This window comes from Osmerus mordax, chromosome 9 (assembly GCF_038355195.1).
Source record: "Osmerus mordax isolate fOsmMor3 chromosome 9, fOsmMor3.pri, whole genome shotgun sequence".
In the NCBI taxonomy this organism is placed as follows: Eukaryota; Metazoa; Chordata; class Actinopteri; order Osmeriformes; family Osmeridae; genus Osmerus; species Osmerus mordax.
Window position 1 is genome coordinate 2,339,436 of NC_090058.1, and position 21,462 is coordinate 2,360,897.

At 55.1% G+C, this 21,462-nt stretch overlaps 1 protein-coding gene across 1 annotated transcript in view; it reads left to right on the forward strand.

The window, feature by feature from the left end:
• Positions 1-20,459, forward strand: part of LOC136949037 (kinesin-like protein KIF26A) — a 37,978-nt gene extending 17,519 nt beyond the window's left edge. The window contains exons 3-14 of the mRNA XM_067243237.1: positions 5,990-6,173; positions 8,004-8,210; positions 8,424-8,517; positions 9,403-9,665; positions 10,796-10,979; positions 12,014-12,173; positions 12,486-12,648; positions 13,692-16,965; positions 17,738-17,937; positions 19,408-19,431; positions 19,776-19,926; positions 20,182-20,459. Coding sequence (XP_067099338.1) covers positions 5,990-6,173; positions 8,004-8,210; positions 8,424-8,517; positions 9,403-9,665; positions 10,796-10,979; positions 12,014-12,173; positions 12,486-12,648; positions 13,692-16,965; positions 17,738-17,937; positions 19,408-19,431; positions 19,776-19,926; positions 20,182-20,363 — 5,086 coding nt within the window. The 3' untranslated portion in view covers positions 20,364-20,459. The remainder of the gene's footprint in view (positions 1-5,989; positions 6,174-8,003; positions 8,211-8,423; positions 8,518-9,402; positions 9,666-10,795; positions 10,980-12,013; positions 12,174-12,485; positions 12,649-13,691; positions 16,966-17,737; positions 17,938-19,407; positions 19,432-19,775; positions 19,927-20,181) is intronic.
• Positions 20,460-21,462: the final 1,003 nt, after the last annotated feature.

Below are 21,462 nucleotides of genomic sequence, written 5' to 3' on the forward strand. Positions count from 1 at the left end.
CTCCCTCCCTACCCCCTCCTCCTCCCTCCCTACCCCCTCCTCCTCCCTCCCTACCTCCTCCTCCTCCCTCCCTACCTCCTCCTCCTCCCTCCCTACCCCCTCCTCCTCCCTCCCTACCCCCTCCTCCTCCCTCCCTACCCCCTCCTCCTCCCTCCCTACCCCCTCCTCCTCCCTCCCTACCTCCTCCTCCTCCCTCCCTACCCCCTCCTCCTCCCTCCCTACCCCCTCCTCCTCCCTCCCTACCCCCTCCTCCTCCCTCCCTACCCCCTCCTCCTCCCTCCCTACCCCCTCCTCCTCCCTCCCTACCTCCTCCTCCTCCCTCCCTACCCCCTCCTCCTCCCTCCCTACCTCCTCCCCCCCCCCCCCCCTCTCGTTGTCACCCCACTGTAGCCGAGCCTCCCAGTGTACTCGTCCGTTCTGTGGATGACAAAAGGAGCCCTCGTTCTAACGGCACCGTCTCATCTGACTGCGGCTCATTTGTTTCCATTGTAACTCTTATCTGGGAGAAGCTGTGGAGGCAGGGGAGGAGGCGAGGAGGCGAGGAGGGAAGGAGGCAGGCAAGGAGGCAGAGAGCTGCCGGTGGCCCAGCATCACAGCCCTTGTTTCCTCCCTTGGCCTCAGGCAACACTCCTGCATAATGAACCAGAGGCGGGGGCATTGGTTTGAGGCGAGGGGCAAGATGAAGGTCCTGTAAGCAGAGCTGTGTCTGGGTGAGCCAGCACAGGGGGATGTGGGCCCTGTGTCAGAGGCTGGATGTGTTCGGCTGGCTGCTCCGCTGGTGTCTGAGAAGCAGGCTGGAAGCAGGCTGGTAGCAGGCTGGAAGCAGTCTTTCAAACAGGGCTGGAGGGGGGTTGAGAGCAGAGCCAGGTCTGCTAAATTAGCAGACCTGGGAATACTGTCTGGGTTCACACCTTTCCCACACACAGCCACACACACACTCACACACACACACACACACACACAAACACACACACTCACACAAGGCTTTTAAGTCTTTTCACCTTTTGACCAGCGAGTGTTTCCACTCTTCTCTTCCAGTCTGGTGTGTCTGGCAGCATCAATCTGCCCCTCTTGGCTGTCAGGTGTTCATCGTCTCGCCTCTCTCCCTTCCTGTCTGTCAGCTGATGGGACTCAGTGCTCCATCCATCTTCACACACTTAAGATTCTTCCTGCTTATCTGTGTGTCACTGCTTAGGATTAATATCATCCTCATTCATCAGGCTAATTACATGCTCACCCAGAGACAAAAGAAATACAAATGGGTGCATACTTGCGCTCCTGTGCTGTATTGTGCACACACACACACACACACACACACACACACACACACACACACACACACACACACACACACACACACACACACACACACACACACACCAAACACACACATATATAAACACACACCAAACACATACACCAAACGCACAACATACATGTGCTGTAGGCATACTAACCAAATCTGTTTGAAGTTTGGGACAGCCAATGAAGAGAGGGCTCCTTTATGCATGAAGTATTCATGCGACGTGTGGTGGGTGCGTGTGTGTGTAAAGAGAGAGAGAGAGCACTCGGATCACGCCGCAAGCAGCCAGCATTAGAGCTCTGACACCTCGTCTGGCTGTCGAAGGGAAAAAGGGGCTGGGCTGAGGAGAGAGAGAGGGAGAGAGAGAGAGAGGGAGAGAGAGAGGTAGAGAGGGAGAGAGAGGGAGAGAGAAACCACAGGACAGCTGCCTGCATTTCTCCGGCAGCAGCAGCAGTAGGACTGAGAGACGGAACGGGAGCAGGAATTCTCTCCTCATTCCAGGACTTCCAGAGCCCCCCAGCCCAGACGCTCTGCTTCTCCCCCGCCGCCTGGCTCCTCTTCCCGGCCGCTGCCCCCTCATCGCCCCCCTCGGCAGAGGCTCCGGACGCAGGCACGGACTCTCTCACACACGCCAGGCTCCAGCAGCACTCTGGAGACGGAGACCCAGAGAGGGACGACAGCATCCTGGGTGCAGAGACCAGTGGAGGACAGAAGAGGACACGCAGAGAGAGGGAGAGAGGGAGAGGGAGAGGAAGGGAGAGCGTGTTTCCGGAGACGCTGGTCGTGCGTGCTCTGAAGTGACTCTGAACTTTGTTGCGTGTGGGGGGGCAAGGACGCGGCACAGACACTCCAGGAGAAGATGAACAGAGGAGGAAGGGCTCTTCTTTCCTCCTGCTCCTCCTCTTCCTCCTCCTGCTCCTACCTGAGGGTGTGTGTGGAGCTGCTGGACCCCCGGGCAGAGCCCCCTCTACGACCCCTCTCCCAGGGGAGTCAGCACCCCCCTCCTCTCTCTCCTCCAGCTTGGACCTGTCCCGCTCAATCAGGGTAACGCAGCTCCCCCACGCCTGCCCCCCCCGCCGCACCGCCTCCTCACAAACCGCTGTGAAATCAGGTGGAACCCCTCGATGATTGCGCTCGGAGCACAGAGAAGCCCTGCAGCTCTCTGCCAGTAAGAGGCCCAGCCTCACCCCCCCAGCCTCACCTTCCTCTACCTGCCTGTTTGAGGCTCTAGTGATGGAGAAGCTCAGAGACATGGACCCCAGAGTGCAGCTTGACCAGTTGTGTGTTCTTTGACCCCGTGTAGAGAATGGATTGGAAGGAGCTGTAAGTAATCTTCATCTCTCTATAAACAGCCGGATGTTCAGTTTGGACGCGTACCGGTTCCCCTTTTGCTGTTTAAACCCCCCGCTGCTGCATGCATTGTTTGTGGTTGTGGCCGCAGCCTGGTGAAACACTGGTGGATGTGGGGGTGTTTCTCGCAGGACACAGACTGTGCTAGTCACATGTGCTAGTCCTACCTGCAGTGTTGTGATGCAGGTCCAGGAGAGAGTAGTTTTGCCTGCTGAACAGGTGGGCGAGTGAGTTTCTCTCCCCTGATCACTGCCTCTTCTGTAGAGGAGGATAGAGAGGGAGGGAGAGAGGGAGAGAGGGTAAAGGAGAGGGAGGATTCCATGTGACAAGCAATTAATTTCCCCATTAGAGTGTGTGCGTGTACAAGCAGGCGCCCACTGTTGTTGCTCATCACCTATCAAGTGGTTGTAACGGAACAACAGCTTCTCTCTCTCCTTTTCTCTCTCTCCTTTTCTCTCTCTCCTTTTCTCTCTCTCGCTCTCCTCCTCAGCACAAGAGACTCTTTCTCTTTCTCTCTTTCTCTGTTGTCCGCTCGCCCCGCCTCTCCACTCCCTCACTCTCCTCCTCCTCTCTTCTCTCCCTCTCTCCATTCAAGAGGGAGTCTCATTGTGTGGTCAAGGTTGCAGCCAGGGCTAGCGATGCGGCGTCAGCTCTCACAGAGTCAACCAGCTTCTAACAACACATCTAAACATCCGCTGTTGTTTTGTGAGTCGAAGCCTCGCTCGGTGAAAAGGACAAATCAATGACCTTTCACAGACGAGAGAGAGAGAGGGGAGAGTGAGAGACAGGTCAAGAGCAAAAGACTACAAAAGAGAGAGATATTCTCTTGTCTTGACTCCCGTCAGGCAGACTGTCTTCATGCGTGTGCAGGTAGAGGTTCCTTGTCTCTGTCATCGTCTCACACTCTCCATTCCATCTCGTTTCCGTCTCTCATGCTATCACGCTCCGCGGGGTCCCGGGGGAGACCGAGCTCTGCTGGCTGGCCTCCATGCAATCATTATTCCATCAGCCAGCGCCGTGTTTCCTCACTGTGCTCCTGGGCTGGCACTGCAGGGGGCGGGGTGGAGGGGGGCGGGGTGGAGAGGGGTGCGGCTGTCAGTCTGAGGCGAGGGGAACGCGACGAGGGGGAGGGAGTGGTTTTGGCAGCAGCCCACCCGGTCCGGAGGAGCCCTGAGCAGGACTAATGAGCCCAGGCTGGGATCTCAGGGTACGGGCTCTCACTAAGGGGGGATACACACTGACTGGGTCTCTCCCCCCCCCCCCCTCTCTGTCTCTCTGTCTCTCTGTCTCTCTCCCTCCCCCCCCTCTCTGTCTCTCTGTCTCTCTGTCTCTCTCCCTCTTCCCCCCCCCTCTCTGTCTCCCCCCCTCTCTCCCTCTCTCCTTCTCTCCCTCTTTCCCCCCCCCTCTCTGTCTCTCTCCTTCTCTCCCTCTTCCCCCCCCCTCTCTGTCTCTCTCCCTCCCCCCCCTCTCTGTCCCTCCCCCCCCTCTCCCTCCCCCCCTCCCCCCCCCTCTCCCCCCCTCCCCCCCTCTCCCCCCCTCTCCCTCCCCCCTCTCTCCCTCCCTCCTTTTCTCCCTCCCTCCATCTCCTTTTCTGTCTCCCTCCCTCCCTCACCCTCTCTCTCTCTCTCTCTCTCTCTCTCTCTCTCTCTCTCTCTCTCTCTCTCTCTCTCTCCCTCTTCTTCCATACACTGTTTTGCTTTTCATCTCCCAGTTTATCTTTCTTTCAGTGGCTGTCACTCTTTCTCTTAAGTTGACAATTGCCTCTCTGTCTCTGCTCCTCTCTGGTTCTTAACCGCCGCAGTGAAAACCATTTGAGAGTGCGTTTGAGTGTCCTGGGGGGATTCCTTCCCCCTGACCTTGACTTCCCAGATGAAGTGCTGTGGTAACTGATCCAGCGACTGGCTCCGTGTGAGCGTGCCCGGGGCGGGACACTGCAGGCCTGTCAGAGAGAGGTGCAGGTGGGCTAGTATGTCCTGCTGGTGTCTTCCTAACAGAGGGACGGGACGGGGGGGAGGAGGGAGGGAGGGAGGGAGGAGAGAGAGAGAGGGAAGGAGGAGTGGTGGGGGAGGGAGGAGAGAGGGGGATGGAGGAGTGGTGAGGGAAGAGAGAGGGGGAAGGAGGAGTGGTGAGGGGGGAGGGAGGGAGGAGAGAGGGGGAGGGAGGGGGAGGGAGGAGTGGTGAGGGAGGAGAGAGGGGGAAGGAGGAGGAGTGGTGGTGGGGGAGGAGGGGGAAGGAGAGACGGGGGAGGGAGGGAGGGAGGGAGGAGAGAGGGGGAGGGAGGAGTGGTGGGGGGAGCTTGAGAGGAATTTGTGCGTCTCGCTCAGTTGGCCTTGTGACCAATTTGTCTGTCTCTGGCGCTGGCTGCTTCCGGTGGAGCGCTCGTAATTACTGCTCCATCTCCACCTCCATCTCCACCGTGCTCCAGGAGGGCAGGGCTGCACGCCGGCACAGACGACCTGCTCAGAGAGATCCACTTATCCAGGATCCAGAGTGGGGTGGCTTACCTCACTGTCACATCACCTGTGTGTGTGTGTGTGTGTGTGTGTGTGTGTGTGTCGTTAGTGAAGAAGGGCTACAGCGAGGCTTCTAATGGGGGGTGCAAACTGAACAGGATTCTCACGTATTCCCAAGTAATGGAACCCTTGTCTGTCGTGATCACTCTAGTCCTGTTATGAAGACAGAGGTAGCCAGCCATCATCACCTGTCATACCTGACAGTGCCTCTATGTTTGACAAGGACGGATGGGTCCATTTAGTCTACCTCAACGCCATGGCAACCAACAGCTGTCCTTCTGACAGGAAAAGCAACATGGCCGCTGTTCCTCAGCGAAGAACCTCGGAAAGCACTTTAGTCACCACGCATGTTGTTCAGTATGTTCCATATGTGTGTTTAGAGCAGCAGTCCGTTTTTATTAACCGTGTGTTTGCTGTGAGGTGGAGAGCGTTAGCCCTGTGGGTAGCCCTGCGTTCAGGGCAGCGTTTGAGGTGGAGAGTTTTCGGTCGAGTCAGGAGAGGTGGCACAGTGCTCTCGAGGAGAAAACAGATCTGGGTGACCTTTACGCTCCCGCTGCAGAGAGAGGCGTCTAACAGCTCTGTACCCGGGGACAAAATGTCAAAGCAGAGCATTAAATCAATCATCCGAAGCCCTCTATACATCTCTCTCACTATGCACACAGTGATGTACCTCGCCGCCAAGGAAAGAAACACTTTCCTCAACTTCAGCTTCTGGTCTCGTGATGATGATCATAAAAAACAACCTTTCTCTGTTTGACGGTAAATGTTTATCAGCTGTGTCTCAAATCTCTCTCTCTCTCTCCCCCCCCCCCTCCCCCTGCAGGGCGGCCCAGAAGCTGAACTTGTCGTCGAAGCGTAGGAAGCAGCTGGTGCCGCAGCCCCGCCCCCAGGAGCCCTCTCTGTACCCCACCACCTTCAGCACCACCCTGCAGCTCTCGCCCCCGCCCGCTCCACCATGCCTGCTGCGCGCCATGTCCAAGGTCAAGGAGAACCCGGGGATGGGGAAGGTGAGGAGGACACACACCTACACATGTGTGCATGTTCTGCACATGCTCCTAGGTCGTATGCTAAACACTGAGACGTGAAGGCACACATGCAGAAGTCTCCCAGTAATGCACACACACACACACACACTCTCAAACATAATGTGCATACATATACATAAAAAAAACACTCAGACATGCAAATAGGCCAGAGTGATGTTTGAATGGTGAGTGATGACACCCTAGTCCAGTCCAGTCCAGACCAGTCCAGACCAGACCAGTCCAGACTGACACTGCTGACAAGCCCTCTGGAATGTCACCAATTCCCTTCATCTGTAAGGAGAGAATCCCCCTGAACGGCCTGCAGCTAGAGAGAGAAGCAAAAAAAGAAATTAAGTCCAAATATTTCCGCACATTCATATCGTTTTCTTATGTGTGTGGCTGTTTCATAAACGAGATGATGAAATCCAGGATGGCTGGGGCTGGGGCTGTCATTAGGGCCTGGTCTGTGTAAACACAGCCTTCCTCCTGGGTTTATTAGCTATTGTTTTCAGGGCTGAGATTCAGTATTTATAGAGGAGATCTGATCTCCAGATTAGATCCCACCTGGGGAGGAAAGCCTCGTGAACGGCTGTCTGATACTGTTGGGAGTCGCCATGGAGATCTTCGTCCTGTGTTGTGGAGGTTCTATTGTAAACAGGACTTCATTAACACCACCACTGTTACCGTGAATCCCAGCCTGTTGATTGGGACATCTGGGAAAGAGACTTTCACAGGGTGAGGGATGTAGTTCTGAGTCCATCAGTGGACCAGGTGTGACCACGGGCGCTCCGGACACGGGCGCTCCAGACAGACTTGGGGCATGTCACGGTCACCCTGCTCACACGGTGCCAGGGTCACTGGGGTCACTGGGGTCATCCTCTCATCCCTTCATCCTCTCATCCCTTCATCCTCTCATCCCTTCATCCTCTCATCCCTTCATCCTCTCACCCCTTCATCCTCTCATCCCTTCATCCTCTCACCCCTTCATCCTCTCACCCCTTCATCCTCTCACCCCTTCATCCTCTCACCCCTTCATAGAATGTCTGTTTCTGTTGCTTGTCTGTGTCCGTGAGGCTAAAATCAGGTTTGAGATCAGCTGTTTTATCGTTGACCCATATTGTCATCCTTTCAGAGTTTGTTCAAGTTGACTTGAACTAAAGCCCCCAGATTTCCTGCAGTACAGGACATGGACCAGAGGAGGGGGGGGGGGGGGGGGGGGGGGTAAGCCCCCTTAATGGATTTTGGGGATCAAGCGACAGGGCTGTTAGCAGGGAGGCCGGGGTGTTAAAATGCAGAGTCTGCTTCTCCACCCTGGGCCCTGCTATCAGATCTCCACCCATGTAAATATAGCAGAGACATTAGCTAGCCATGGCCCGGACGGTCAGCACACACACACACACACACACACACACACAGCCAGCCACCATATGGAGGGTTTTAAATGTCACAGCAGATGTAATTTTCTGTCCATGTGTACGTGTCCGTCATGGTAACAGCCCCCTGTGGGTCCCAGGGAGGGGCTCGCCGCCGTGTGGAGGAACGCAGGAGGAACTGGGATAGGCTGCAGACGTGGCGTCTTAGCGCCGCAGCCTGGACCTGTGGAAATGTTTACACACTACAAGTCAGGGGAGAAGAACAGGCCGTTTGTGTGGGTGTGAATGACGGGCGTAGAGACAGGGGATGGAAGGGCTGTGTTGGGTTTGCTGCCTGTGCAGAAAGGGCTGGTGGAAGTGTGTGTGTGTGTCTGTGTGCCTCCCACATTAAACCCTCGTATGTGACCACACCCCTAACCCCTCCCCTTCGCCGCCGCAGGTCAAGGTGATGATGCGGATCTGCCCCCCCCTGGATGACTCGTCCGAGTCTGTGTCCTTCCTGAAGGTGGACGCCAGGAAGAAGCAGCTGACCCTGTACGACCCCGCGGCCACGCCTCACGCCAGCGCCGGCCTCAGGAGAGCCGCCACCGTGGCCGTCCCCAAGATCTTCGCCTTCGACGCCGTGTTTCCCCAAGACGCCTCGCAAGTAAGGGTCAGGGTGTGTGTGTGGGGGTCGGAGGGTGTGTTGAATGAAATGATTTCTGGAAGAGAACAAACTTTTAGTTTGTTGTTGTGGATAATGTATATGCATGTATTTGTATAATTGGAAAAAAAAAAAAGGGAGAGAAACGATTGGTCGAACAAGCCTGCTTCACGACGGAGCCGTGTCCTCTGACCCCTGACCCCTGTCTCCCCCCAGGCGGAGGTGTGCTCGGGGACGGTGGCAGAGGTCATCCAGTCGGTGGTGAACGGAGCGGACGGCTGCATATTCTGCTTCGGTCATGTCAGGCTAGGTAAGGTCCCCTCGCCAGTCACACGCCAGGCTAGGTAAGGTCCCCTCGCCGGTCACACGCCAGGCTAGGTAAGGTCACCTCGCCGGTCACACGTCAGGCTAGGTAAGGTCACCTCGCCGGTCACACGCCAGGCTAGGTAAGGTCACCTCGCCGGTCACACGTCAGGCTAGGTAAGGTCACCTCGCCGGTCACACGCCAGGCTAGGTAAGGTCCCCTCGCCGGTCACACGTCAGGCTAGGTAAGGTCCCCTCGCCGGTCACACGCCAGGCTAGGTAAGGTCACCTCGCCGGTCACACGCCAGGCTAGGTAAGGTCCCCTCGCTGGTCACACGCCAGGCTAGGTACGCCAGGCTAGGTAGGCCTTTGTTAGCCGTAAGTCCATAATCAGCTTAGCGGTCCACTTGAGTGAGCGGAGCGGAGAGGAGGAGACTGAAGGTAAGGGGAGAGTAGGAGAGGAGGGGAGAGGAGGAGAGGGGAAGGGAAAGGAGGGGAGTTTAGAGACAGAGAGAGAGGTAGACTGTTGCACAGAAGATTCCGGGCCCAGACTGTAATTAAATTCGGAGTAATTGACCTGGCCAAAGCTCTCAGTCTGAAGGCTTCCTCTCCTCTATCTCTCAGCCAGCTGGAACTCTCCTCTCCAAAACTGCTCCTCGGGTCATGCGATTTAAATTCAAATATATTTCAGTCACCTCCTATCCAGAGAGCAACGTATTAAAGGCAAATTCCCCATCAACGGTTGTTTCACACCTCGCTCTGTCTCGGTCTCCCCTCCGCCTGTCCCTAATGGCTGATTGGAGGAACAATTCAATCCTGGGAGACCAACGTGGGTGTTAGCAGTATCCCCTGGCACCAGACACAGTCACCATCTCCCCGTCCTCTCCTGCAGGCAAGACCTACACCATGATCGGTAAGGACGGCTCCGCGCAGGGCCTGGGCGTGGCTCCCTGTGCCATCTCCTGGCTCTTCAAGCTCATCAGCGAGAGGAAGGAGAAAACGGGCACCCGCTTCTCGCTACGAGTGTCGGCCGTGGAGATCAGCGGGAGGGACGAGCAGCTGACCGACCTGCTGGCAGAGGTGTCGACCGGCAGCCTGCAGGACGGACAGTCCCCGGGAGTCTACCTGAGGGAGGACCCCATCTGTGGTACCCAGGTGAGGGGGTGTGGCCTCAGGTGGGGGTGTGTGGCCTCATGTTAGGGGTGTGGCCTCAGGTGAGGGGGTGTGGCCTCAGATGGGGGGGTGTGGCCTCAGGTGAGGGGGTGTGGCCTCAGATGGGGGTGTGTGGCCTCAGGTGAGGGGGTGTGGCCTGAGGTGGGGGTGTGTGGCCTCATGTGAGGGGGTGTGGCCTTATGTTAGGGGGTGTTGCCTCAGGTGAGAGGGTGTGGCCTCAGGTGGGGGGGTGTGGCCTCATGTGAGGGGGTGTGGCCTTATGTTAGGGGGTGTGGCCTCAGGTGAGGGGGTGTGGCCTCCTCTTCTTTGTTCTCTTGCCTGGCCGTCTCGTTCTCTCTCTGGGGAGGGTGGTGCCGGTCTGCTTTCCACCCCGGTCTGTTCTCCACCTTGGCGGCCTGTTCCAGAGGCTTCTGTCTGCCACGTTTCATCTCGGCTGGAGCACCTCGTCCAAGCCCTCTCTGAGGTCCTCTCCTTGTACACCCATCTCTCTATACCATTCTTATTATTGACTTTGCTGTCAACCTCCATCAGCATCTATTACCTCAGAGCTAGGCCTCTCTCTTGAGTGGGGTGGGGGAGGATGAGGGTATGAAGGGACTGACAGGTGTTGCTGTCAGATGTTGTTTTTTAGGGGAGGGGGCTGGGGGGGTTGAGGGGGGGGGGGGGCGCTCTGTGTGGACTGTGACTTCAAAGGCTGCCTGGAGTCCTGTGAAGCTCCTGTCTCTCCTCCTCCTCTCTTAGTAACCACCATGCTGGGCCCCATCCCTCCCTCCCTCCCCCCACCCCACCCCCCTCCACAGCCGTCTGTACCCCAGCAGTACACCCCTGCCCTCCTGCTCAACCACAGCCTCTCCTAATCCCCCCCCCCCCCCTCCTCAGTCTGCATATCTGCTGCTCGTAATTGCCCTCGAGACCCAATCTAATGTGCTAGAAATGTGTGCCTGGGTCCAATTAACTGCCCCTCATCTCTCCCTCTCTCCACCTCTCTCTTCCTCACCTCACTCTCACTGCTCTCTCTTTCTCTTCCCCCCTCTCTCTTCCTCCCATCACCGTTCTCTCTTTCTCAAACCACAACCCCTTATATTTCTGCCCCTCCCTCCCTCTCCCCCCAGCTCCAGAACCAGAGTGAGCTCCGCGCCCCCACTGCAGAGAAGGCTGCTTTCTTCCTGGACGCGGCCATCGCAGCACGCAGCACCAGCCGGCCGGATGCGGACGAGGAGGACAGACGCAACTCCCACATGCTGTTCACCCTCCACGTCTACCAGTACCGCATGGAGAAGAGCGGCAAGGGAGGAAGTGAGTAGAGATGCACTTCTTGTACGACACCGAACCCCCCCCACCCGTTACGAACCTTCCTCTGCGAACACCGAACCCTGCAACTCCACAAGTCCTCCCCATATTCAAAAACAACAGACAATTAAGCTCGTCAGATAATCATATCCTTAATCAAGAAGAACACTTGATTACTCACGGTCATTTAAAGATGACCACTTTATTAGGCATTAATAACAGCGCTAAGTGCAATTCCCTCAGTTTCTGGACTAATTATACAGAGGGGGGGGAACAGGTATGCAGTGTGTCGCTAAACTCAAACTAATGACCAGGGGAGGCGAGGCCGAGGGTTAGATGGTGGAAAATACCGGAATAAATCTGCCTGTATAACAAGTCTCCAGACTCGTGTTCGGAGCGTCCATGGAAAAAAAGAAATTCAAAAAGAAAAAAACTTGGTATTCTTATGCTGTTCCAAGGCTGTGAGCGAGCGAATATTTGAAACACTCAATTTCTAAGTCTTGCTGACAGCCGTTTAATGGTTCTCCTCTGCTGCCTGCTCTTAAACTCTGTCATTTTCTCCTACAATCATACCAAATAACATAGCAGCGACCCACGTAACAACACGCTCCCCTGCCTTCAAGACTCAATCACACTGACTTCTACCCCTGTAGAACATGATGTGAACTGTGTTTAAGGCATCATGGGAAGGATCATCAATGCACCAAATGCCATGTCTGTCTTGTCGTTTTTTCATAAGGTACACGACATACCACGTGGCAACAGGACAACAAGAATCCAGTCAGAATGACACTTTTTATAGGAGTTTTATAGTAGTTTTACAGGAGTTAACCTGTCTGTGAAAGTATCGCAGTCTCGACTGCTTTTTGAATCACTTCGTCTTCGTCACATCGTCTTACTCACACGTAAATCAGACATCCGCTAGTCTGGCCTGGCGTGTTCCCGCCCCTCCTTCCTCCGCTGTGTGTGTTGGGGGCGCTGACTCCAGTGGGAGTGTCTGTTTGGAGGTATAAGCTCACCTGGTTCCTCCTCATCCTCAGTGTCAGGTGGAAGGAGCAGGCTTCACCTCCTTGATCTGGGAAGCTGTGAGAAGGTCCCAAGCAGGAGCAGGGACGCGGGCGGAGGGCAGTGTCTGTCGCTCACGGCGCTGGGCAACGTCATCATGGCCCTCGCCAACGGAGCCAAGCACGTACCGTACAGGTAGGTTGGATTATTCCACTTTTTTTTAGTTGTGAGATCCAGAGGAGGCAGGGACTGTCAGACTTGTCAGAGCACGAACATCCAGTGTAGTTCGACAGGTTTACTGACTGGGACTGTTCACCTCATCTAGAGTTTAAGGAAATAAATACAAGTTACTGGATGAATATGGTGGGAAGTGGACCTGGTTACAGATAGGCGGGCGGTGTGACGGTTTAGTTTGTGTTTGCCTGCAGCGTTTGGTACGGTATGACTAAGTACGCCCCCGGTGTTTCCTGAACGATGATAATAACAGTGTGTGAACCTGTGATTCAGGGACAGCAAACTGACAATGTTGCTGAGAGACTCGCTGGGTAACATCAACTGCAGAACAACTATGATTGCCCACATCTCTGACTCCCCTGCCTGCTATGCCGACTCGCTCTCCACCATCCAGCTGGCCTCTCGCATCCACCGCATGAGGAAGAAGAAGTCCAAGGTAGGTCCTTCTTAATGATTGTCTCACCTCGGGGTCAGATGGCTGAGCGGTTAGGCAATCGGGCTAGTAATCCGAAGGTTTCCGGTTCGATTCCCGGCCGTGCTAAATGATGTTGTGTTCTTAGGAAAGGCACTTCACCCTACTTGCCTTGGGGGGAATGTCCCTGTACTTACTGTAAGTCGCTCTGGATAAGAGCGTCTGCTAAATGACTAAATGTAAATATAATGTAACAGGTAAACACGCACAGGAGTTTATCGTGTGTTTTAATGTTTGCGATCGGTCATCTTGGTGAATGAAATGTGCTAGCGCGTGTTTTTAGTGTTCCAGGACTGCTGCTATGACAGTCCAGGGGGGTGTTCTGTCTTGAGTTTCATGAAGAAGTTAAAGTATTTATTCACCACTTTACATAGTTCAAATAACAGGTGTTTAAAAGCTAATTTCTCTGTAACTTTGGGGCTGTGAAGTAAAATTAAGTCTGTGTTGTTGTACGGTTGTTGGCAATAATTCAAAGCTAGTTTTCCTCTCCTGCTCAGCGCATAATCATGTCTGCATCAATACTGCAGCCTAAGGATGTGTGTAATGAATGCTCTCAGATTAGGGAAATATATGTTCTCGATAATTAGTTGAAATGACAGCGAGTATTTATTAAACATTGGTCTCAGTCAGGCATAATTATAATGCATTCCACACAGCAATTCATATTGACGTTCGTTTCGTAGCGCCTATTGACGTGCACTTTTAACCTTTAAATATATCGACAGGCGTTTTGGAATGGTATTCATATTTCCCTCGCAATTGATCACCTCCTGAATTCGTTAGGAAATAAGATTGACTGTTAATATAATAGGCAAAGTGGTTCAGGAAATGGAGAAACTCTATAATTCACCCAGCAGTTATTGAATCATTACTTAAAACGGATGATATTAATGATAACCCAAAAAGACCCCTTCGAGACTGCTTGACTGTAACTGCCTCTCTCTCTCTCTCTCTCTCTCTCTCTCTCTCTCTCTCTCTCTCTCTCTCTCTCTCTCTCTCTCTCACAGTACGCGTCCAGTTCCTCCGGTGGCGAGAGTTCCTGTGAGGAGGGGAGGATTCGCCGCCCCCCCCACCTCCGGCCCTTCCACCCCCGGACGGTGGCCCTTGACCCCGACCTCCCCCCCCTCCTCAGTGACCCCGACTACTCCTCCAGCAGCGAGCAGTCGTGCGACACCGTCATCTACGTGGGCCCCGGCGGCTCTGCCGTGTCCGACCGTGAGCTGAGCGACAACGAGGGTCCGCCTGTGTTCGTGCCCATCATCCCCTCCCTGAACCGGAGGAGGGGCGGCAGGGGCGCCCCGCTGGACAGAGAACACTTCTTCAAGTGCAACACGTTCGCCGAGCTGCAGGAACGTCTGGAGTGCATCGACGGCAGCGAGGAGCCCAAGGCCTTCGTGGGAGAGGGCCGCGGCAGCCAGGCCAGCCCCAAGCTGGACGGCGGGAGAAGCAAGGAAGGGCCCGGCTCCGTTTCCCCGAAGACCGGAGCCAAAGTGTCCTCCAGCTCGCAGGAGAGCATCTCACCCAAACCCTCTCCTAAACACACGGCTGCTTCCCAGCCGGCCGGCAGCCCCGGCCTCAAATCCAAACTGGAACATTCCACGCGGCAGAGCAGCCCCCAGGAGAGAGCGCCGTCGGAGAACGCGTGCAGGACCAGCGCTGACGGTGAGAAGGTGATGGCATCAGACAGCAGGGCCAGCCCCAGCAAGCAGGTCGCCCCCACCACCGCCCCCAACCCAGAGCCAGTGGTGAGGGAGAAGGTCTACTTCAACAAGAAGCCCTTACCCAAGCCGGCTCCCCCTCCCCCGCAGCCGAGGGACACCCCCAGGGGGTACGGAGAGGTGGAGGAGAGCTCCACCAGAATGCCCCCCGTCGGAATGAGCCACCAGGCTGTGAAGAGGGGGGATTCTGGGAGCCCCCCAGGCCCTGTGGAGGTGTGCCGCCTGCGGTCCACCCTGAGAGACCGCTGCCTGAACAGGGACGCCCTCAGAGCCACCGTCACCCTGCAGCAGCCCGTGGAGCTGAACGGGGAGGACGAGCTGGTGTTCACCGTGGTGGAGGAGCTGTCCATCAGGGGCCTGGTGGACGGAGGTCGTCCCACCAGCATCGTGAGCTTCAGCAGCGACTGCTCCTTGCAGGCGCTGGCGTCCGGCTCCAGACCCGTCAGTATCATCAGCAGCATCAACGACGAGTTCGACGCCTACACGGCCTCCTTCGGGGGGTCGGAGGTCAACGCGGGGGCGGTCACGCCCCTCGGGGAGGACGTGTTTGTGAGCGTGGGCGGCAGGGGCTCGTCCGTGAGCTCCTGGCTCAGCGGGGTGAGCGTGAGCACGCAGGGGAGCGAGGGGGCCCACTCCTCCGACGTGTTCCTGCCTCACACCGCGCACGGCGGCCCCGAGGGAACCTTCTACCTGGACTCCTTCAGTTTGTTCCAGTGTGAGCCGTCGCCGAGAGACGCCAAGAACTCCCTGAACGACAGTGGGTTCAGCTTCTCCGAGATGGACAGCGACAGCGCCGCCTCCAGTAAGCTGTCCTTGACCAAGTGCCCTCCTTCTCCCGACTCAGCCAAAGGATCCCTCCAGTTGCCGGCGAAAACCGCCACGGTTAACCCCCTCAGCTCCTCCCAGCCCACCCAGGCCCCCCCCACCACCGTAGTCCACTCCAGTCTTCCCAGGAAAACACCTACCTCATCCATCACCAACAGCAGTAGCAGCCGTGAGCCTCCCCCACACGAGGCCAGACAGGAGGACCCCTGGCAGCGCATGGCCCTCTCTCCTGAACCCCAGACCCTCGCGGACCCCAGCCCCACCGCCAAGTTCCTCAAAACCCAACCCAGCGGCATCCCCTCCCGGAGACCTGCGGTCGGCAGCAACAGCGTACCTCGCCCCCCCAAGGTGCAGGCCTCTACCTCATCCCAGAGGGTGGTGGACGGCTGCGAGAAGTCGGCCGTCAGGAAAGCCGAGCCCCCCAGTAGGATGCCCCAGCTGAGGCGAGGGGCCACCACCCTGGGGACCGTGCCTGTGATCCACGCCACCCCGGAGTCCAGGGCATCTCAGGACATGGTCTCTGCGTCCACCAACAGGTTCTCTTCTCTGGGGAAAACCAGCAAGGCCACCGGACAGAAAGTCAGCATGCTCCCCAAACCTGGAGGTACTTCCCCGCCTCCTCCCCCGGTGCGCAAGTCCAGTCTGGACCAGAAGAACCGGACCCTGCTGCCCCAAAGTGCCTTAAAGTCGGCGTGTGGGGAGCACACCGAGGCAGGGAGGGCGGCGAGGGCCGTGGTGTCAGAGGATGAGCTGGAGGCACGCTTCAGAGCGGACTCCAACAACCTGAAGACCTCCGGCCTCAGGTTCGACTCCTCCTCGGCTAAGGCCACGTCCAGCCTGAAGGCCAGGGGGGTCAGAGGCGACGCAGGGCTGCACTACGGCAGCCAGGTGTCCCTGGAGAGGTGCGACAGCCTGTCTTGTATGGGCTCCAAGCCTGTCCTCAGCCGGGAGAACAGCGGGGCTAGCCTAGGCAGCAGCAAGTCCGGCAGGTCCATACCCAGATACGGCGTCCCTAACTCCGCAAGCTCTCCCATCGCTACCTCCCCATCTTCCCCTTGCGGGAGCCCAGGTGTGGTGAGCAAACCCGGGCAGGTGAAAGCTGGTGTCGGCCCCAGAGCAGCTGGAACGCTCAACGGAAGCAAAGTCCGCTCTCTGTCTGCCAACCATTCGAAGGGCCTCAGTTCCTCCACCAAGTCCCTGGCAGCGCCCGCCACCAGAAACCCCAACGCCAACCTCCCTCCCTCCGGGAAGACCCCCGCTCCCCGCACCACCACCGCCCCCGTCAGCGCCAGGCCTGGGCGAGGCACCGTCATGGGCACCAAGCAGGCCATGCGGGCGGCCAACAGCCGGGTGAGCGAGCTCGCGCTGGGCGGCTCGTCGGGCAAACACCTGAGGGGCTCCGGGGAGTCGGACGGCGGGGCGAGCGCGGGGGACGACAAGACCCCCGCGACCATGCTCCCGTCCCCCTACAGCAAGATCACCGCGCCCAGACGGCCCCAGCGCTACAGCAGCGGCCACGGCAGCGACAACAGCAGCGTCCTCAGTGGAGAGTTGCCCCCGGCGATGGGCCGCACTGCCCTCTTCTACCACAGCGGCGGCAGCAGTGGGTACGAGAGCATGATCCGGGACAGCGAGGCCACTGGCAGCGCCTCGTCCGCCCACGACTCCATGAGCGAGAGTGGCTTGTCCTCCTCGGGGCGCACCAGGAACTCCAAGTCCCCCAAGAAGAGGTCGAACGGTGAGCCAGGAACCACGTCTCAGTATATTAACCCTTGTGCTGCCTTCGGGTCACATGACCCAAAGGTTTACCCAATTTTACCCAATACAAAAACAAATAAAAAGCATTTTCTTTTAACCTTTGCAATGTGGGGGGGTCTGAGACAGCCCAACGGTTAAAAGAAAATGATTCACTTTGTTTTTGTATGCGGTAAAGTTGTCGCAATACGATGGTGGTTCACAATGACTGATGGGTCAGAATGACCCGAAGATAACACAAGGGTTAAGCTTTTATTTGGGATTTCAAGGTCTATATACCAACAAGCGAAAAGCCTTTTGGTAAAGAATGTGCACCATTAGAAGGCATCATATACCCATAGTTTCCCCTAGCTATTTAACAGGCCCTGAGAGTATTGTTTGGTTTCTATGAAATATCTGGATTGTGTTTTCTCACCTTCGCTAGAACACATTATGCTCACATCTATAGAAAACATTTTGAACCGTGAATTTCTGTGAACAACTGTGAATGAGCTGAGCAGAATACTAAAGGTTTGATGACACAGATTTATGTAAGGGAACCTTTGCAATTCATGTGTTGTTCAGGTATGTGAAACAATGTTGTGAAAGCCTAATACATATTCAATCAACCCAGCATGTCTGTGTAAAACCTGGTATCACTTTCCATCTCTGAGCCTCATACATATTTACCTGCATAGCTGTACCATCCTGAACATGTTCCTATCCTATGTGTATACAGCTGTAATTGAGGTGCCTGTCTGTCTGTGGTTCTCCAGGGCTCCAGCGGCGTCGGCTCATCCCCGCCCCCCTGCCCGACACCTCATCCCTGGGGAAGAAGGCCGGCACAGCTGGCCAGTGGGTGGACCTGCCACCCACCTGCATGTCTGGCCCTTTAAAAGAACCGTTTGAGATCAAGGTGTACGAGATTGACGACGTGGAACGCCTTCAGAGGCGTCGGCAGGAAGACACGGTAGAGGTGAGTGAAGGGTCGTTCCAACCCTCTTGTAAGACAAGCTCCGCATAGCCAGACTTCATTTACATTTAGTCATTTAGCAGACGCTCTTATCCAGAGCGACTTACAGTAAGTACAGGGACATTCTCCCTGAGGCAAGTAGGGTGAAGTGCCTTGCCCAAGGACACAACGTCATTTGGCACGGCCAGGAATCGAACTGCCAACCTTCAGATTACTAGCCCGACTCCCTCACCGCTCAGCCACCTGACTCCCACTTCTCAGGGGTGTGGGGGATCCCTGGGCAGAGGACATCCTACTTAGCAATGTCAAGCTCAGCAGTAGGGGCTACATGTGTGACATTGGTCTTCACCATGTTCTGAATGTGCCACATTGTGGGCAGGTCTTAGCCCCCCTCCCCTCCTTCACAGTTTCTTATTAAAGTACAAGACGAAGATATGCAGAGTCTCAGACATGTGACCTTCAGGCTGGCCTCCCTCTGGTCGCTCGGGCAGTTGAAGAGTGGGTGACCAGACTCGCAGCTCAGTGTTGTGCTCCAGTCCTGGAGGAATGTGGAGAGATCAGGAGGCAATTACTGTCGGGGGTTAATTGGTTTAGAAATGACTGATGACTGGGGGTTTACTGGTGGTGGAGAGAGAAAGAGAGAGATGGGAAGAGTGTGAGACAGAGACAGAGAGACAGAGAGACAGAGAGACAGAGAGACAGAGAGAGAGAGACAGAGAGAGAGAGAGAGAGAGAGACAGAGAGAGAGACAGAGACAGAGACACAGAGAGAGAGACAGAGAGAGAGACAGAGAGAGAGACAGAGAGAGAGACAGAGAGAGACAGACAGAGACAGACAGACAGACAGAGACAGACAGACAGAGACAGACAGACAGAGACAGACAGACAGAGACAGACAGAGACAGACAGAGACAGACAGAGACAGACAGAGACAGACAGAGACAGACAGAGACAGACAGAGACAGACAGACAGACAGAGCGGTTGAGGAATGTGTGTTGGATGTAACTGCCCCCCAGATCCCCTCCATCAGTTGCCTCTGGCTGGCTGCTCTTAATGTCTGGCTCCTCGTCCACGGGTCATTAACTGCTCCCACAAGTTACAGGCAGCCAGACAGGGATTTGTTAAGAGAAGATATTAAATCAGCTGGATGGTGGTTTGATTTAGTTTCAATTAGGAAAAGATGAACTTCAATTTGTCTTTCCCAGCGATCACCGGTTGAATAGCTGGTAATAAAGAGCTGTGCTCTGCGCCGCCCTCAACATTCCCCAGCTTGGAATTCTGTTTGTATGGATCAAGCATGGCCTCCATGTCTGGGCACATGCCTATTTATGTTTTATTAAGTATGTGTGAATATGAGGTGTCAAAAGTCATCCATGTGGAGCCTTTCCCAGTGACACTGAGCCTCATTTGTTAAAGTGTTTTGTGCTTGACATTGTTTTTCTTTCTTCTTTTTTTCCATAATCTCTTCTGCAGCAGCCATTCCAGGATGTGGAGAAGGTGAGCACAACTTCACATATTTAACAACTTAACACAGGGAGTCAGGTGGCTGAGCGGTGAGGGAGTCGGGCTAGTAATCAGAAGGTTGCCAGTTCGATTCCCGGCTGTGCCAAATAACGTTGTGTCCTTGGGCAAGGCACTTCACCCTACTTGCCTTGGGGGAATGTCCCTGTACTTACTGTAAGTCGCTCTGGATAAGAGCGTCTGCTAAATGACTAAATGTAAATGTAAATATTTGAAGCTTAGTCACAATGACAAACTGTGTAATCCTCCCTCTTAGTATTTCAGTACTCAGTCACTCACTGGTCCTTGTGTCTGTGTGTGTGTGTGTGTGTGTGTCTCAGGGCCTGCTGTACTTCAACAGTAAGCTGAAGGTGCTGGAGAGGAGGCAGCAGAGGGTGAGAGAGCTGAAGATCAAACATGACGACCTGAGGGAGGAGCTGGAGGACACCAAGGCCAGGCTGATGATGGACCCCAGCAAGTGGATGGGAGAGTGTGAGTCCGGGGGCTCCTTCTGCACACACACAGATACACCATGGGGAGGATGAATTATTCAACCAGCTGTTGGGTTGTGTTAGTTTGGTGTGAAGTTCCTGCTAGCGCTGGTTGGGGCAGTGTGAAAATGACACTTATCTTTCAAAGCATTTCAAATCCAACAGCCCAACAGCAGAATGTTGGGTGTTTGTTGGACATTGTTGGGGCAGCGTGAACCGGCCTTAACTGTTTGTTTACGTGGTCTTGTCTCTGCAGTTGAGGTGGACCAGGATTTAGACAAGGAGTCCCTGGAGTACGTCCATGCCCTGGGCCAGGTGACAGACGAGCTGGAGTTCTGCGTCAACCTATGCAAGTCACGCGTCATGATGGTGACCTGCTTCGACATCAGCGTCACGGTGTCTGACGCTCAGGAAGGACTGCGTGAAGTAGAAGTCTGATGAGCGGGAGACGGGACGAGCGATCCAGGAAGTGACAAGAGAAGGAAGATGAAATGTAGCAGCCAGTTTGATTATATTGGCTTGGATTGAGTTGAGAGGGAGATGGGGGGGGGGGGGGGGGGGGGGGGGGTGGAGGGAAACGAATCAAGAGACAACAAGAGTTGAGACAAGCAGACGTCTTTGCATGGAGACCGGAGATCGGACCCACTTATCTGCAGTGCCTCGTTGTTCTGGACTTGTTGGAGTGCGGGAGGAACGTGTGCGCAGAAACGCTTGTTTCTGTGTTTTCTGCATGGTGATGGTGTGGTCACCATGGTGATGGAGTGGTCATCATTTACCCAAAAGTCATTTGACGACATCCAGAAGTGCCTTCTTTTACTCAACTTGTTTTGAGTCATTATTTTTTTGTATGGTGCTAGTATCATAACCAGCATACCTAAGCAAACCCTGAACATATTCCTTTTAAGATGAAATTATTTTATATTGCATTGTATAGTGTATTTATATGATTATGCTGTGTGTATAAATATCATTTGTAGGTTACAAAAAAAACTCAAGAGAAAAAAAAAAAAGAAAAGCAATAAGCTAATGTTATTGCGCTCCCAGACTTGGCCTTTTCTCATGTTTGAAACCTCAGTCAGCATTTCTCCCATGTTCATCCAGCCTCTTGCGCCTTATGTTATCTGTCTGGTTCTGTGGTTTTTCTACTTTTTAATACAAGTCTGTGTTATCTTGTTGTATTTGCTGTTATCACTCATCCCCTGCTAGCTGGGCTGTGAAACATAGCAGGGTTGAGTCAACATCTCCTCCCTTCAGTTGCCTTGATCACCTGGGATCCCTGTGGAAATGCTGTGATGGGAATATCTGGCGCTGGAAGGAGAGAGGAAGGGTTTTCAGCCTGTGGTGAAGCTGTGTCCCGCCCCCCCAACGTCTTTCAGATGAGATCCAGGACAGGCATTAATCAGAGAGTCACTCTTTAGGGCCTGCATTCAACAGGCTCGTATTCACGAGCGAAACAGCTGAGTTCAGTATTGTGTAGAAGAAGGGTAGTAAGGACACCAGAGACAGGTTTTTAGGGCCCTTCCTTGCTCTCCTCGTG